The sequence below is a fragment of the Cibotium barometz genome, chromosome 36, assembly GCF_041138505.1.
Source record: "Cibotium barometz isolate CiBa-2024 chromosome 36, ASM4113850v1, whole genome shotgun sequence".
Lineage (NCBI taxonomy): Eukaryota > Viridiplantae > Streptophyta > Polypodiopsida > Cyatheales > Cibotiaceae > Cibotium > Cibotium barometz.
The window spans coordinates 6,284,046-6,299,517 of NC_141081.1; the positions used below are offsets into that span (position 1 = coordinate 6,284,046).

At 37.4% G+C, this 15,472-nt stretch overlaps 1 protein-coding gene across 2 annotated transcripts; it reads left to right on the plus strand.

The window, feature by feature from the left end:
• The first annotated feature begins 2,053 nt into the window (after positions 1–2,053).
• On the plus strand, positions 2,054–8,146 carry LOC147617444 (cholesterol 16,22-dihydroxylase CYP90G4-like). Of its 2 annotated transcripts, none has more exons than XM_086775406.1 (9): positions 2,054–2,397; positions 4,660–4,978; positions 5,776–5,928; positions 6,218–6,469; positions 7,044–7,133; positions 7,246–7,324; positions 7,396–7,502; positions 7,600–7,724; positions 7,940–8,146. In XM_086775406.1, the coding sequence occupies exons 1-9, from the start codon at positions 2,084–2,086 to the stop codon at positions 8,049–8,051; spliced, it is 1,551 nt and encodes a 516-aa protein (XP_086631532.1). In that variant the 5' UTR covers positions 2,054–2,083; the 3' UTR covers positions 8,052–8,146. The 2 variants fall into 2 exon arrangements, with proteins under 2 accessions (XP_086631532.1, XP_086631533.1); XM_086775407.1 differs by having other exon boundaries at positions 7,943–8,145.
• Positions 8,147–15,472: the final 7,326 nt, after the last annotated feature.

A 15,472-nucleotide genomic window follows, 5' to 3' on the forward strand; every position in this document is an offset into this window, starting at 1 on the left:
TCTCTCCTTGCTCTTTTTCCTTCGCTTTGCTTTTTGCGCACAGTGGCTATAGCGCTCCCTACTATTTGCTTGTTACCCCTCCTTCTTCTTGCCTTCGCTTCATGCCGTGCGCTGGCTCTCAGCCGCCTTGCAATGCTTTTCCGTCTCTCTTTGCTTTTTCTTGTGCTTTTCCCCTTGACCCACGGCCTAGCTGCCCGGCACCTGCTTGCTTTCTTTGTCGCTCTGCTGCTCCAAGAGCCATTCTTCACTGCCGATGCCTCGGCTAGCCCTTTTCTTTGTTTTTTTCAGGCGCGCGCCCATGAGCATTCGGCCACCTTAGGCTTCTCCTTTCGTTTGCACAGCGCCGAGCACCCAGCCCACGCCATGCCTTCTCCTTTTGTTTACACAGTGCCCAACGCCTGGCCTAAGGTGTTTGCAGCGCCTAGCACACGACCACCTTAGGCCTTGTGGCCATGCGCCTTCCTCTCGCTGTGTCTATAGTGCTTAGCACACGGCATTAGGTCTTGTGGCTTTTACTGTGCTGCTATGCCCTTTGGCCACACACGGCCATCATTAACTTCCCTTGCTCCAAGCACACGGGACATCTTTTTCTCTTGTCAGCGCATTTGGCCTCTTGCTATGCCTTGTCGTTGTTGTTTGCAGCCTTATATCCTAACCCTCCTATAAAAAAAAAAAAGAAACCACCAAGTTTATTTTTTTTCTTTTTTCTTGCTTTTTGTTCTACTCAACTATACTAACTAAATACAAATAACACTAACTATACAAATAATTAGTAATACCTACTTAATACTAACTTACAATTTTGCCTAATCTAATTAGGTTACTTAAGCTAGCTAGTCTAAATACTAACTAAATACTAATAACACAAACTATATGAATAATTAGTAATACCTACTTAATACTAACTAGTACTAATATTAATACTAATAGTTACTAACTAATTTTAATGTTAATTACTAATTCTAATTATTAGTGCTAATACTAACCAACTAAATCCTAATACAATTAATACTAAACTAATCATTGAATAAACTAACCCTAATAGTAACCTTAATTCTAATACTAACTCTAGCCCTTAATATTTTAACGTTAATATTAACTCTTTCAATATTAACCCTAATATTAAGTAATTACTAACACTAATCCTAAATACTAAGACTAACTTTAAATCTTTTAATTAATACAAATAACTAACACCTAAAATAACCAAAAAACCTTACGAATCCAACTTAAAAACCTTCCTAAACCTTACGAGTTCCTGCAATTCAACCAAAACCATTCAAATCGAACCAAAAACTCTCTTATCATCATAAATTGATCTGATCTATTCATCGGCACCAGATCTCAAGGTAAGCATGACTTGACAAGGGATTAATCTTACAAAAGCCATAACACTTATGTATGAGTCCATATGCTATACCTCTGACTCGCACTTCATCCTCATATAGATGCAGCATGTTCGGCATGGAGGGGTCTACCTCCCAAGCCCCATGGGTCTTGGATAGAAATCCCAACTTTCCCAAGCCTTACATGAAGCTCTATCTCTCCGTGGGGGGTCTTGAAAGGCCTTTCAATACCATGCCTTGGAAGCGAGCTCCAGTGACTTGAGTGAACGCAAAGTAAGAAAAAACAACGTGGCATTGGGATGCGTCATGGGTGAATCTCAGTTCAAGCATTCCATGGGTTGCACTTTGGCCTTTGGGCATGTGACCAGTTCCTTACCTTGCTTACCTTGCATTTCTAGGTGGGCAATAAGAAGTAGGCATTGGGAAACTATACACTTTAAAAAGGGTGAGTTAGGTAGGATAACTAAATGAGCTATGAATCGTTGGCATAGTTGCTTCTTGTAGTATGATTAAATGAGCTATGAATCGCTAGGAGAAGTTGCTTTTTGTCAATTTTTAGCATTTTGTAAAATTTTAAAATGCCTGATAAAATTTACACATAAATTTCAAAAAAAAACTTGGTATATTTCACCGAACCCGTCAATTTTGGCCCGTCAAAAATCAAGCTTGATCGTTCTTTCCAATATTTGTGTATGAAAAGCGGACTCAAGAGTGGAGGAGTTTCTAGCGAGAGGGAGATGGCAGCACAGGCAGAGTACTTCGTTTCATCATCACACCACCCTCATGTTGATAACAATTCAGTGCAGCTTGAGCGCAATGCCCATCATCTTCTCCAGCCTTTCTGTCTTGCGTCTTTGATAGTGTTGGCTCTGACACTTGCCGCTTTGCGCTATTACAAGAAATGTTTGAGTGATCAGCAGTCCTCAGCTCTGTACAAGCTCCCCCCTGGGAGCCATGGCCTGCCTCTGCTCGGAGAAACGCTGCAGTTCGCCCTCTTCAATAGCTGCCCCATTGGTACCCCTCCTCCTTTCCTCTCGACAAGGATGCACAGGTACTGCTCTCACTGCTGATCTCCTCCTCTATAATATGCGTTAAAACCCATGATCCGTTATTTAAGGTGCAGTGATGAGAATTTTAGTGCTTAATTGCTTGGTAATAATAATAATGAGCTCTCTAAATTTCGGAAACTAACTAAACGAGCTTTTTGGCCTGCCTTAGTGTTTACTTGAGGGTGACTAAGGAAGTTTTCTAGTCACTCTAAGTAGACAAAAATATTAAATCACTTAGCATCTCTTCATATTGATGTAGAAAAATTTATTAAATTGCTTATCATCTTAGCCTTTTTTTTAGTTTTCTAGGTACAATAAAGAGAAAAAATTATTACATCGATTAGCATCTCTTCATGATGAGCCTTTTAAAACAACCTTTGGTGATGATATTGGTATCTTATTCTATCTAGGGTGTACTCCTTATTTATTTTAGTACAAAATAACCTTATAAAATCAGGTTGATAATTCATAGATATTCTTGTGATTTGATCTCTCTCTTTCTCTCTCTCTATCACCCAAATTCGTTAGCTCATGGAGTTGTTATTCAACACGTCTTGTGTTCGAATCTCACTCCCATCGGATAGATCATATTTGGTCTCTTGGGATTGTTCCTACGACGTTAAAAGAGCTTTTTCTTCTTCTTCTTCTCTCTAAATATAGGTTACTAGGCCTTAGCGAACATCCATAGGATGTACTCCTTGTTTATTTTAGTACAAAATAACCTAATAAAATGGGGTTGATAGTTCATACTGATTTGACTGGTGCATTTATGTTGAATAATAATTGCTTAGAATTTACATTCTTGGGTTCTCTTTTGGAGTCCATTAATATTGAATGTATGTTTGTTGAGTATTTAAGTACATTCGTGGGTCTCTTTTAAAAAAGCAGCTGGCTTTCGGTCGAGTGCTTTTGAAAAAAAAAACTTTATATTGAATGATTCTACATGTGCACATGTGACGAGAGGACTACCCTAAAGGCCAATCCCATAGATGCCCACATCACCTAGATGTAGAATAGTTTGTCCTCTAGCATTTTGGATTTTCTTTTTAATTTTTAATTTTATTTTATAGGATTGCTTTTATAGCATAGGCTTTTTATATATACCACCTCAGCGCTTCTATCGAAAGAACATCACGGCATACCCTCAATAGCTCCCCCCTCCCTATCGCCCAATGTCAGAAATAAACTTTTTTTCCTAACTAGTAAAAAAAATGATAGGCATTCAAACTAATGTTTTATTTGAAAAAATGTATCGATTAATCGGTTTTATAATTAAAAATTCAAGTATTTGAATTTTTAAATTCAATGCTGAGCAAAGTTAAAGTCATTTTTTCTCAATTTGAGGAGTGAAAATTACACTAAAGGACGATGTTTTTTCGACACTACCCCCGCACCCCACCCCGGACAAGTCGCACATCTCCTTTCCCTTCCTCGTGTTGGTATAAAGTTGTGATTACAGCAACCCTAGAATGTGGGACCATTTCTAGATTGATCTTGGCATCTTTTTTTAGTAAAACAACATACAACTGGTTGCTTGGGTCACATGTGAGAAACAAAGTACGGAAAAGAAAGATGACTTACAGTCGTACCTTAGTTAAAGTGATGGATGGCTACAAGGTTGTTTTTTTTTGGGTGTCATGTGAAAATAAGGTACATTGTGAAAGAAGCCTATCAACAACCACTTATTTTGAGTGACCGCCGAAAAATAAGGTACATTATAAAAAAATAGGCATTATTTTTACTAAACCCTTTATTTTAAAGTGTGACTTAGTAGCTGAAAAATCATCCTTGGATGCCTATTTGTTTACTATAGGACTTAGTAATAAAATAGGCTACAAACTACCATAGCATATGTATTAGCATCTAGTTAAGCATGTGCTACAAATCCTTTTCTTTTCCCTTCCTTCAAATAAATTTAAGTATTAACATCGGACACTTGTTCTAGTGGTTAAAGGGGGTGGCTTGTAACTTGGAAGTTTCGGGTTCGATCCTCACCTAAACACGCGATTGTTACCTTGCCCTCACTTTGTAGAGGATATGAGGGGTCCTCACACGGGAGTATGTTACTCCCTTCTAATAGTCGCCAAAATTTTATTTAAAAAACATGAATTTAAGTATTCCCTCTGTTTAATAAATTGATCTAATAAATTTAAGTATTCTCTGGTTTTTTAAAAAGAGAAAGCGGTTTGTCACGTGATACGGGAAAAGGCATCTACGCCGTAATTTTGATTTAATATTTTAGGCGATTTTTTTTTGGGCGACAGGTATGGGAGTGTTTTCAAGACGCACTTGCTCGGGCGGCCGACGCTGGTGTCCATGGACCCTCAGCTCAACAAGCTCTTGTTATCCAACGAAGAGAAGCTCGTGCAGGTCTACTTCCCCCGCCTCATCACCAAAATTGTGGGTCCCGTCCTCACCGTGCACGGCGCCCGCCACCGCCGTCTGCGCGAGCTCGCCACCACCCTCCTCAGCCCCGCCGCCATCCAAGCCCACCACGTCCTTCCCGTCCAAGACCACGCCCTCGCCACCCTTCGCCCTTGGCTGCACCGCCCCCGTATCGACGCCCAACACGAATCTATAAAGGTCAGCTTGCAGCTATCAAAACCTGTTGCATTTCAAAGATTAGTGGTCGGAACATTAGCTGTTTTTATTTATTTTTTTGTTCTGAATCCTGATTTAAGCTGCTGGTGGCACAATTTCAATGCTAGTGCTCCAAGGTTAGGATACCCAAGTACCATTTTATTTCTGATTTCATCCTAATCGTACACACAGATCTGGAGACTGGTAGGGGAATCAATTTGAAACATGTTGTCGTTTCCTTGCTTATGTACCAGGCCAATAATCAATAATCAACCTCTGAAGCGACCTTTTCCCGTCCCCCCCCCCCCCCCCCCCCCTCCCCAAATTATTAAAGTAGGATCTCTTAGAGAGGAAATCTAGCCTCAAAAATAAAATAAAATAAAAATCTGCCCTTGAAGTTCTCAAAAAAGTAATCAAAAATTGAAGAACTCAAAGACACTCATATAGCTAGAATGGATGCAGATATGATTAACCTCATTGATGAGGTTAGAGAAGTTGAAATGCAGTTAGAGTACAAGAAAAAAGAAGTCATAGATGCCTCTATCAGAGATGAGGAATTGATCCATTAAGCCTCCTGGTGTAAAAGCTTTTTTTTGCAATAGGCTTATTCTACGTTTTATAATACATATTTCAAGTTTTCCTTAAAAAAATGAGAGAGTAAGGAAACGCATCATTTAAATTAATTGTTGATTTATTACCACCATGAAGCATTTCAGCCTACTTTCATTAAGCTAATCTTACTTTCAGCATGACCGACTTGTAAGTAATTAAGCCAATAATGGAATCAACTGTGTGCCCAGTTCATCTTTACCTACATTGTCAAGAGTCTCCTCAGTTTGGAAGCCCAAGATCCCAACACTGTGAGGCTGATGAAGGATTATCTCTTTCTAATGACTGGCTACTCCTCGGTCCCTATTGATCTGCCAGGAACCACATTCAACAAAGCGCTCAAGGTACATGCATAAAAATATACACGTGCATGCATACATACATATATGTATGTAGATATATTCATACATTTACACAGATGCGTGCTTACATATACACATGTATTCATACATTCACAAATATGTACGTAAATGTATCAATACATTCCTACGAATGTATGCTTGCGTTGATACACACATACATGCTTTTGTGTAAACATGCACATAAACACACGTACCATTTGATACACTCATACTTGCTCACCTACATCAAGACATAACATCCAGGCATGTGGGGGGCGTCCATTTATGACAGGCTCGTGAGAGAATTATTTTTATATTCAGAAATATCATTAGGCTGAGAAAAAAGGAGGCTCTGGCAGAGCCATTGGATTATACGGATGTGTTATTGAAGGAGACAGATGAATGTGGGAGGCATTTTAGTGAACAAGAGATTGTGGAGTTCATTTTCTTCTTGGTATTGGGTGGCTTTGAGACTGCCAGTATTCTTCTCACCAATGTGATCAAGTTTCTCTCAGAGAATGCCCATGTTGTAGATGAGCTCCGGGTAATTAGTTCTCTTTTCTCCAAACCTTACTAATCTCTATGTTAATCAGTACATAAACTGTGTAATTTCCTCATCTGATCAGTATTATTTATTTTTTGGCAATTGATAATGTTTAAAGTACTCGATAATTCGATTACTGTGACTTCTGGCTGTACTAAACTGTATGTGTTATGTGCACACAAATGCGTGCATGCGTATGTAAGATGAACACACACACACACACACACACACATTAACACACACACACACGCGTGCGCGCGCACACACACACACAAAAACACACACAAACACATACATGTGCATTTGTATAATACACGCGCAGTTGCATGTATGCATGCGTATGAAAAATGTGCGCATGTGTACATACGATGTCTACACACATGCCCGCATGTATGATGAATGTACATGTGTGCTGTACACACTTGCACAGCACACGCATGCTCATATCTTAGCTGTATACTTGATAAAGAAATCTGATCCTATTTAGTCATTTTGTAAAGGTAGTGATGAATGTTTGGGTAATTAGTTGATTTAATTCAGGGTCAGTTTACGTGTTTTAATCTCGCATTTGCAGAGAGAGCACTCCCTCATTCGGAAAAGCAAGAAAGATATTAATGAGAAGCTCACCTGGGATGATTTCAAACAGATGCAATTTACAGAACTGGTGAGTTTCTCTAAAATCAAAGCTTGATGCTTCTGTTAGAATTATAATCATTTCTAGAAAGAGGTGTTAAATGCTGACTAATTTTTCGTTTTATCTTAAATTTGAAAAAAAGGTGGTGAAGGAAGCTCTGAGGATGGCGAGTATCGCACACTATGTAACTCGAGAATCTCTTCAAGATATTGTTTTCAAAGGTAATTAGATCCCAAGTGAGTATAAATTAATGCATCACATTTACTAATTAACCACACTTGCTTTATTACAGACATGATTATCCCAAGGGGGTGGATGATTTTGATCAATTTTGCTATGGTGCATCTCAACCCTAACTACTACCCAAAGCCTCTCAAGTTTGACCCATGGCGTTGGATGGTGATGATTTGTGTCCCTCAACTCTTACTTAAATGTCTATAAGTGGAATTTTTGTTTAATGTTTTTTTTAAACCCCTTAATATGGTTCAATTAGCAGGATCCTGCAAATAATAATCCTACCTTCTTAATGCCTTTTGGTGGAGGAATACGAAGCTGCCTTGGATCAACCATGGCCAAATTCGAAGTCTCCATATTCATTCACTACCTTGTCACTCTTTACAAGTAATGTTTTGTTAATTTCTAGTAATAATGATATTTTTTTTTGTTTGAAGGAAAGTTATTCTTAATTGTAGTAATAATGGCATTTTGCTAAAAGAAACTTATTCTCAATTGTAGTTGTCTAAGAAAAATATGGAATTTTCAATTTGGGAAATTCGGTTTTATGTCTCATGATTTAGTGAAAAAGACATGGAAACACATTTTTTATTTTTTTGAAGCAGGTGGGATCGGATAATTGAGAAAGATGGTCAACTTGATGAGGTGTCTAGCCTCTCTTTGCCTTTAATGCGTAAAGGCCTACCCATTAGAGTAGAGGCCTTCTCTCTCTAGAGAAGCATTTATTTATGAATGAACTATTTTGTGTATGAAAAATTAGATTTGATGTCTCTTTGTGCAAAGCCCAAGGTTCGCATGGAAGAAAATAGAATTATGGACTATTAGTAGTGGGAGAAATATCACAAAGAGTATATCCACCTTTCTCTAAATTTGAGGCCAAGGTTGATACATACTATTATTTTTTGGGCTTCTAGGAAGTCAAACAAAGTTTATATTAAAAATTGTGAAAAAGTTTCATAAAGTTAAAAAAAACATGCAGGGTATATGCATTAATATTTTTTTTTTGTTTATTTTCTTGGAGAGTGTTGTGGCAATATTGAGACAATGTTTGACAATAATATCATGTATTTTTCTTCTTGGATGCAAATATCGAGACTAGTTAGAACTATCTAAAATGAAAGCTAACCATGTACTAGATATTGCTTAGGCCTTTGGCAACCATAACGATTCATGGTAAAGATCTTTAAAAAATTTTAATAAAAAATAACTGGAAAAAAATGACAGAACGTGTAGTTGACTTCGATGTTACATGTTTATAAAGTGTAAGTACTTCATGAAATAGTTGTTCACCATGTGACAGGTACATCACTAGAAACAAGTCTATGAAATTTCTAAGTCTCCTAGATCATCTATCCTAACTCACCATTTTAAGGAGTTGATGTTATGCTTGTGGTGGAAAGACCATATTAGGAAGTTTGGAAAAATTTCAATTTCCATTTTGCAAGATGAAGAAATGAGGGCACGGTGAACCCTTTTAAGATTTTGTCAAAACCCCCTCATGTGACATCATTGGAAAGCCTTTGAAGAGTAGCTTCTTAATCCATATTCTCTGACAACTTTGGAATCGGTATGCTCAAAATACACCATGTGAGACCCGTGCTCTCTCCGAGGGAACTGGCGAGCGACAGCCTCTCGCGCGGGCGGGGATCCACACTCGGGACCTCGCTCGCGATGTCCGGACAAGAGACTAGCCTGGCGGTTCCTCCGAAACTGAGCCCGGAAAAACTTCCCTTACCCGGAAGGCACGGGCGATTACGCCATGGGAAAATCTTCTAACGGGGGAATTAATCTAACGAGTCAAAGTCTTAACTAGTAAAACTGACCGACCAAACTTGAAGTCACATGGTTAGATCAAAGAAGAGACTTGCACTTGGTCCATAGAATCACCGCTTTTTTCCTCCTTTAACGAGACACAGCCTCCTCCCACAGAACAAGGGTCTTCTCAGGACTTAATCTAACTAACGTAACTAATCGTATCTTAATTGTTTCGCAGGAATCCTCCGATCTAGCCGGTCCATGGGTTAGCCAACCACCCGCCGATCACTGTATTGGTGGGATTCCTTTATAAAGATTTGGTTATGTTTTGCCCACGTACCGAGGAAAAGAGTTCCCAAGCCCCCTAGCCGGCGTTGCATGCAAAAATTAAGGTAGGCATTCCACATACACACCTAATATGAAATTGCCATTTATAACAGATTTCGTTGTCTTTAAAATAATCCTTCAATAGAAATCATAATATTACTGATCATCATCCTCCAAAATTCTTAGTTCATTGTGTTACAATATGTCATCTGGACTCTTCGTTGAAGACCAGCTGGCCAACCAACGAGATCCAATATCAAAATTTGACAAAAATCTTTTTTTTAGTCCATCCAAATCTTCCTTGATGCACGCATGGGTGTCCTAGCAACCGCGAGCCCATGCATCACCTGGTCAGAATCCTCTAGGATCCTCCTTAGGTGTCCTAGCACTTCACTTAGGGACCGCTTTGTTGGTCTTCATCCATCGTATCGAAAGCGCATCATTTTAATCGTACCGAGGCTGGTCAAGACCTCGACTGAGAAACATCCCTCGACGACTCCCTGCCAACTATTGCAACGAACCTCCTCTTAGTAAAAGACATGCCAAATGCTTCCTCTAGAGCATTCTGGCGTAAAACAGTCCTTTAAATGAAAACAGAGCTTCTATGCAAAAAAAATTCCCAGTTTGAGATTGGTTACACAAAATTCCTTTTTCCTTAATCCCCAATTTCATAATGAGAATCTTTGATCTCTCATGAGGGTAATTTATCCATCATTTGTCTAACTGTCCAACTAGATTCTTAGTGATTTTGGTCAAGGAAAAACTAGGTTAATTCAACGGTAAGAACAGGAATTGGTCATGAAGTTTTTTCTTGATTCAGATCGAGAGATGGACAAGTAGGTTTACTATCCGTCCCTCTCGTAGTCTAACCAAAATCATTCGGTTTAGTTCTAACAAGGATTTTCTTCAAATAAACATCTATTTTTGGGTAAATACCAATTTAGTGATTTAACCACATAAAATATCTAAAGATATTCTCTCTACCACTTAATTTCTCAACCTTAATTCCCTAGGTAGATTTATGGTGAAAATTCATCTTTTGACATCAAAAATTAATTCAAAGCTTTCTCCACTTAAATATCATAAAAACTATACTTTTAATTAAATATAATTATCTATTTTTTAAATAAGCTTAAAATTTCTCTTTTTCTATAAGGATTAGGTTTCAATTGTCATGGAAATTCCTCTTTTATCATAAAATGAATTTATCTAAAATTTCTCTTTAATTTAAATAAAAATATGCATTATTCCAAATATACCAAGAATTTCTCTTTTTTCATTTAAATGATTGAATTTCAAATTTGATGGGAATTCCTCTTTCATCATTTAAATTTATTCATGCATAAAATAATTTGAACTAAAATTTCTCTTAAAAATTAAATAAAAATATCCATTAATTTAAATATGACAAGAATTTCACATTTTCGATTTAAATGATTGAATTCCAAATATGATGGGAATTTCTCTTTCATTATTTAAATTTATTCATGCATAAAAATAATTTATCTAAAATTTCTCTTTAATTTTAAATAAAAATATTCATTATTTTAATATACCTATTTTTCTCTTTCTCCATTGAAAATACATGGATCTCCATTATCATGGAAATTTCTTTTTATCATAAAAATGAATATAGTAAAAATTTCTCTTTTTCTCTAATTAACTATTTATGCATAAACACTAAAAATTAATTCTCCATGGATATGATGAGAATTATTCTTTTAGCGTAGGATGACTAATCCTAGAATATGGTAGAAGTCCTCTTTTCACATTATGCATAGAAATGACTTTTGTATTAATTTCTAAAAATTTTGCCATAGCTCCGCTGCTGCTATCATTGATAATTTTTAATAATTTTGAAAAGAATAAAAATTAGTAATATAATTATGATAGATTAACTATCAATAGATCTAAATCCAATTTGTGGATCTAAATCATAAGTTCATCATAATTTACGTAACATAAAAGCATTAAAAAGCTATTTCGTTAGCCTCTAGCTTAACTAGCATAGAGTTTGATTTTAGAATTAAGAATTGCTCCATGAGAAGCATCATTTGAATAGAGAATTGGTCATAGAAATGACCATTCTTTGGGGGAGAGAGAGATATACTTAAAAAACATCCTAAATTAAGCATAAAGATAATCTTTTTGTGATTATTCATTAAAATTCTTCAAAAAGCCTAATTTGCTTTGAATAACCATTCATTTGAAACTTCTCAAGCTTGAGAGTTTTTGAGAAGTGAAAACATTTAGAATATTAGAGAAAAAACCATAAAATCACATCTTACCTCTTGATTTGCTTGCTTCTCTATTCTTAGAAGAAGCCCCCAACCAATCAATTGGTTAGTATGTTGTTGAGAGGAAAGCTCCAAGGAATGTTGAAGAGAGAGAGAAACTCCAATATCTCCAAATTGTAGAGGATTTTTAGGGGATAATAGAAAATATGCTTATTCTAATGTAATACTGGCATGGTCTAGTTCACAGATAAGAATACAAAAGAATGAGGGTCTATTTATAGGTGAGGGAGGCCACTAACTAAGTCCAACTAAGTTCTAGAATTTTTTAACTTCAGTTTGGACAAGATTTGGACTAGTTTAGCTCCCATTTTGATCTAGTTTGATCCAGGAGAGAGGAGAGATAAAAATATCTTAGTATTTTGGAATTAAAAACTCATCCACATGTGTGAAATAGTCACCCCCTTAAAGTCTTCCCCCCTCCTTACCAAGGTGTCAAAAATGTATCATTATACCAAAATATCTCATTTTTTAGTAATATCTCATAGTTTTTAACTAATAAACCTTGTACTCAGTCAACTCTTCATCTTATGTGAGCATTTACTCATTTTTGGATATTTTCTTTTATTCATTGGATTTATCTCATCTCAACACTTGGATTAATCTTATTGGCCCATAGGAACCTGAATTGGACCATAATCCAAAAATTTCAAAAAATCTTGATCCTTAGGCTAAGGTCTTTTAAATCATTTTTAATTGATTCCTAATGTACCTTGGAAAATTTATTTTGAATTTTTATTTCAGAGAAACATATTTTTGATATTAGGAGAATTTGTTTATCCAAATATCTCAATATTGAATTATCTCTCTCTAGAATTTTTTATCTCTCTAGGTAAAAACAAGGAAAAATAATATTTTCTTGTATTCAGAAATAGGGAATGATTACAAGGGATTGAAGTAAAGCTTATTCATTATTCAAGCTGAGGAGGAATCTTACATCCTCTCCTACTTGAAAAATGCGAGATGTCCTCATCTCTCGCAAAGTGGGGGTAGTCTTTCACCAGCTCTTCTTCTTTCTCCCAAGTTGCGTCTTCTAGAGGGAAGAACTTCCACTTTACTAAAAATTCTTTGAGGACTCTGCTCCTGAGAATCTACTCCCGAACGTCAAGGATTTCCTCAGGTTGGAGTACCATCTGGCCTTGAGTCGGAGAGATCAATTGTTCATTATCAAGCAAGTGACTTGGGCTGGGTATATATTTCTTAAGCAAATTGACATGAAATACATTATGTACCTTGAGATGGGGAGGTAGAAGAAGTTAATAGGCTAGATCGCCCACTTTCTTTATAACAACATATGGCCCACAGTATCTAGGAGAGAGCTTCTTGTACTTCCCTAAGGATAAGGAACTTCTTTTTGGTCGTACTCGAATGAAGACCATATCTGATTCTTCAAACTCTCTCTCTGATCTCTTTTTATCTGCATACTGCTTTTGTCTATCTTGGGTTGCGTTTATATCTTTACGGATTGATTGCATTTGCTAATCCAAGTTATCAAGAATTTGTCTGGACATCTCGACTCTAATCAATGGGTCTGACCAAGTCAACGGTGTAAGGCAATCTTGTCCATACAAAGCTTTGAAAGGACTCATCCCAATGCTTTGATGATAAGAAGCATTGTAAAAGCAAATTCGACCAGATGCAAATGGCTTAACCACTTCTTGGGTTCCTTGCCACCGCAGCATGACTGAACGATATCTTCTATCACCTGGTTCACTCTTTCAGTCTGGCCATCTGTTTCGGGGTGATAGGCTGTGCTGAGATCCAAGAAAGTTCCTACTGCTTTGAAGAATGCAGTCTAGAATTTTGATGTGAATTTGGGATCTCTGTCACTTACTATCCTCCTGGTGGGTAAGCCATGCAATTTGAAGATCTCTTTAAGGAAAACTGTGGCAACATCCACTGCAGTGTATGTTTCTTTCACTGGAATCAGATGGGAAACTTTGGTTAGCTTGTCAACTACCACAAAAATGGAGTTGTAACCTGATTGCACTGAAGGTAATCCAGTGACAAAGTCCATACTGATACATTCCCACTTCATCTGTGGAATGTCTAGAGGCTACAGTTTCCCTAGCATCTTGACTCTCTCTGCCTTGACTCTCTGAAACATTAAGCATTTCTACACATGCTCAAGTACGTCCTTTTTGAGTCCTGGAAGAAGAAGCTTTTCTTCACAGACATATAGGTTTTTATAAACCCTGGATGTGCAGCTATCAGGCTATCATGGGCTTCTCTCAAAATTCTTCCCTTTATTCCCTCATCATTGGGAATACATAGCCGATTATTATAATACATGCATCCTTCATCCAATTTGTACCCAAGAACTCGACTCATTTCTTGAGGAGTCTTGCTTTCCCATGAGAAGGGTAGCAATAGGGGCAAAGAATTTGTCCTGCATGATTTTCTCCTTTGCTTCACTGATCAATGGATTTGACACCACTGTAATTGCAAGCAAGGAGGCTTTTCTGTTGAGCGCATCTGCCACCACATTTTCTTTCTCCGGTCGATACTTAATTTCAAAATCGAATTCCTACAGGGTCTGCATCCATCTCCTTTGACGCATGTTGAGATCCCTTTGGGTGAAGATCCACTTCAGACTTTGATGATCTGTCATCATCAAGGTGAACCTTTGTCCCAAGAGAGAATGTCTCCACAACTTCAGAGCATAAACTACTAAGAGTAACTCCAAGTCATTTGGATGGCATAATTTCTCTCATGTGTTCTGAGTTTTCTGGATTCATAGGCCATTGCATGACCTTCCTGCATAAGAGCACTGCCTAAGGCAAACCCACTGGCGTCAATAACTACCTCAAAGGGTTTGGTAAAATCTGGCAATTTAAGAACAAAATATAGATTGGGTCTCTATCTCCTTCTCTATTATGTCGCTCAATTTTGATTAGCGTTAATCTCTCATGTGCTCTGACACATTGCAGTCCACTGAAAAAGTGTACTCTTCTTGAGAAGGTTAGTTAATGGGGATGCTATTTGAGCACACCTAGGTATAAAGATCCTATACCATCCGGTTAATCCTAAGAATCCACTTCCTTTATTGTCTTGGGTTTTGGCCATTCTACGACTGCTTGGATCTTTGCAGGGTCAAGAGAAATCCCATCCTTTGATACTATGAATCCCAAGTATTCCACCTGGTCAACAGAGAAATCCCATCCTTTGATACTATGAATCCCAAGTATTCCACCTAGTCAACAGAGAAAGAACACTTCCTCTTTTTTGCAAAGAGTTGGTGTTTCCTTAGGATTTCTAGGACCTTGCGCACATGATCTTCATGATCTGCAGCATTCTTTGAGTATACTAAGATATCATCAAAGAAGACAAGAACAAAATCATCCAAGTATTCTCTGAGAATACCCTCCATAAGACGATTAAATGTCGTCGGGGCATTAGTCAATCCAAATGACATGACTGTGAACTCATAATGCCCATAGCAAGTATTGAATGCTGTCTTCGGGATGTCTTTCTCCTTGATTCTGATCTGGTAGTACCCGGATTTGAGATCTATCTTTGTGAACATTTGGGTCCCACTTAATTGATCCAGAAGTTCATCAATCCTAGGAATAGGATACTTATTCTTAATTGTTAATTGAGTCAATCCTCTGTAGTCAATACAGAGTCTTAACGTTCTTTCTAAGACTCTGTATTGACTACAGAGGATTGACTCAATTAACAATTAAGAATAAGTATCCTATTCCTAGGATTGATGAACTTCTTTTCACCTTGGGGTGCGCCCGTTCTCTTTTGAAAAGA

Coding starts and splice junctions, on each gene's coding strand:
- LOC147617444 (XM_086775406.1), top strand. CDS start 2,084: ATGGCAGCACAGGCAGAGTACTTCGTTTCATCATCACACCACCCTCAT. Junction 2,398..4,659: donor CTCTCGACAAGGATGCACAG/GTACTGCTCTCA, acceptor TTTGGGCGACAG/GTATGGGAGTGTTTTCAAGA. Junction 6,470..7,043: donor ATGTTGTAGATGAGCTCCGG/GTAATTAGTTCT, acceptor TCGCATTTGCAG/AGAGAGCACTCCCTCATTCG.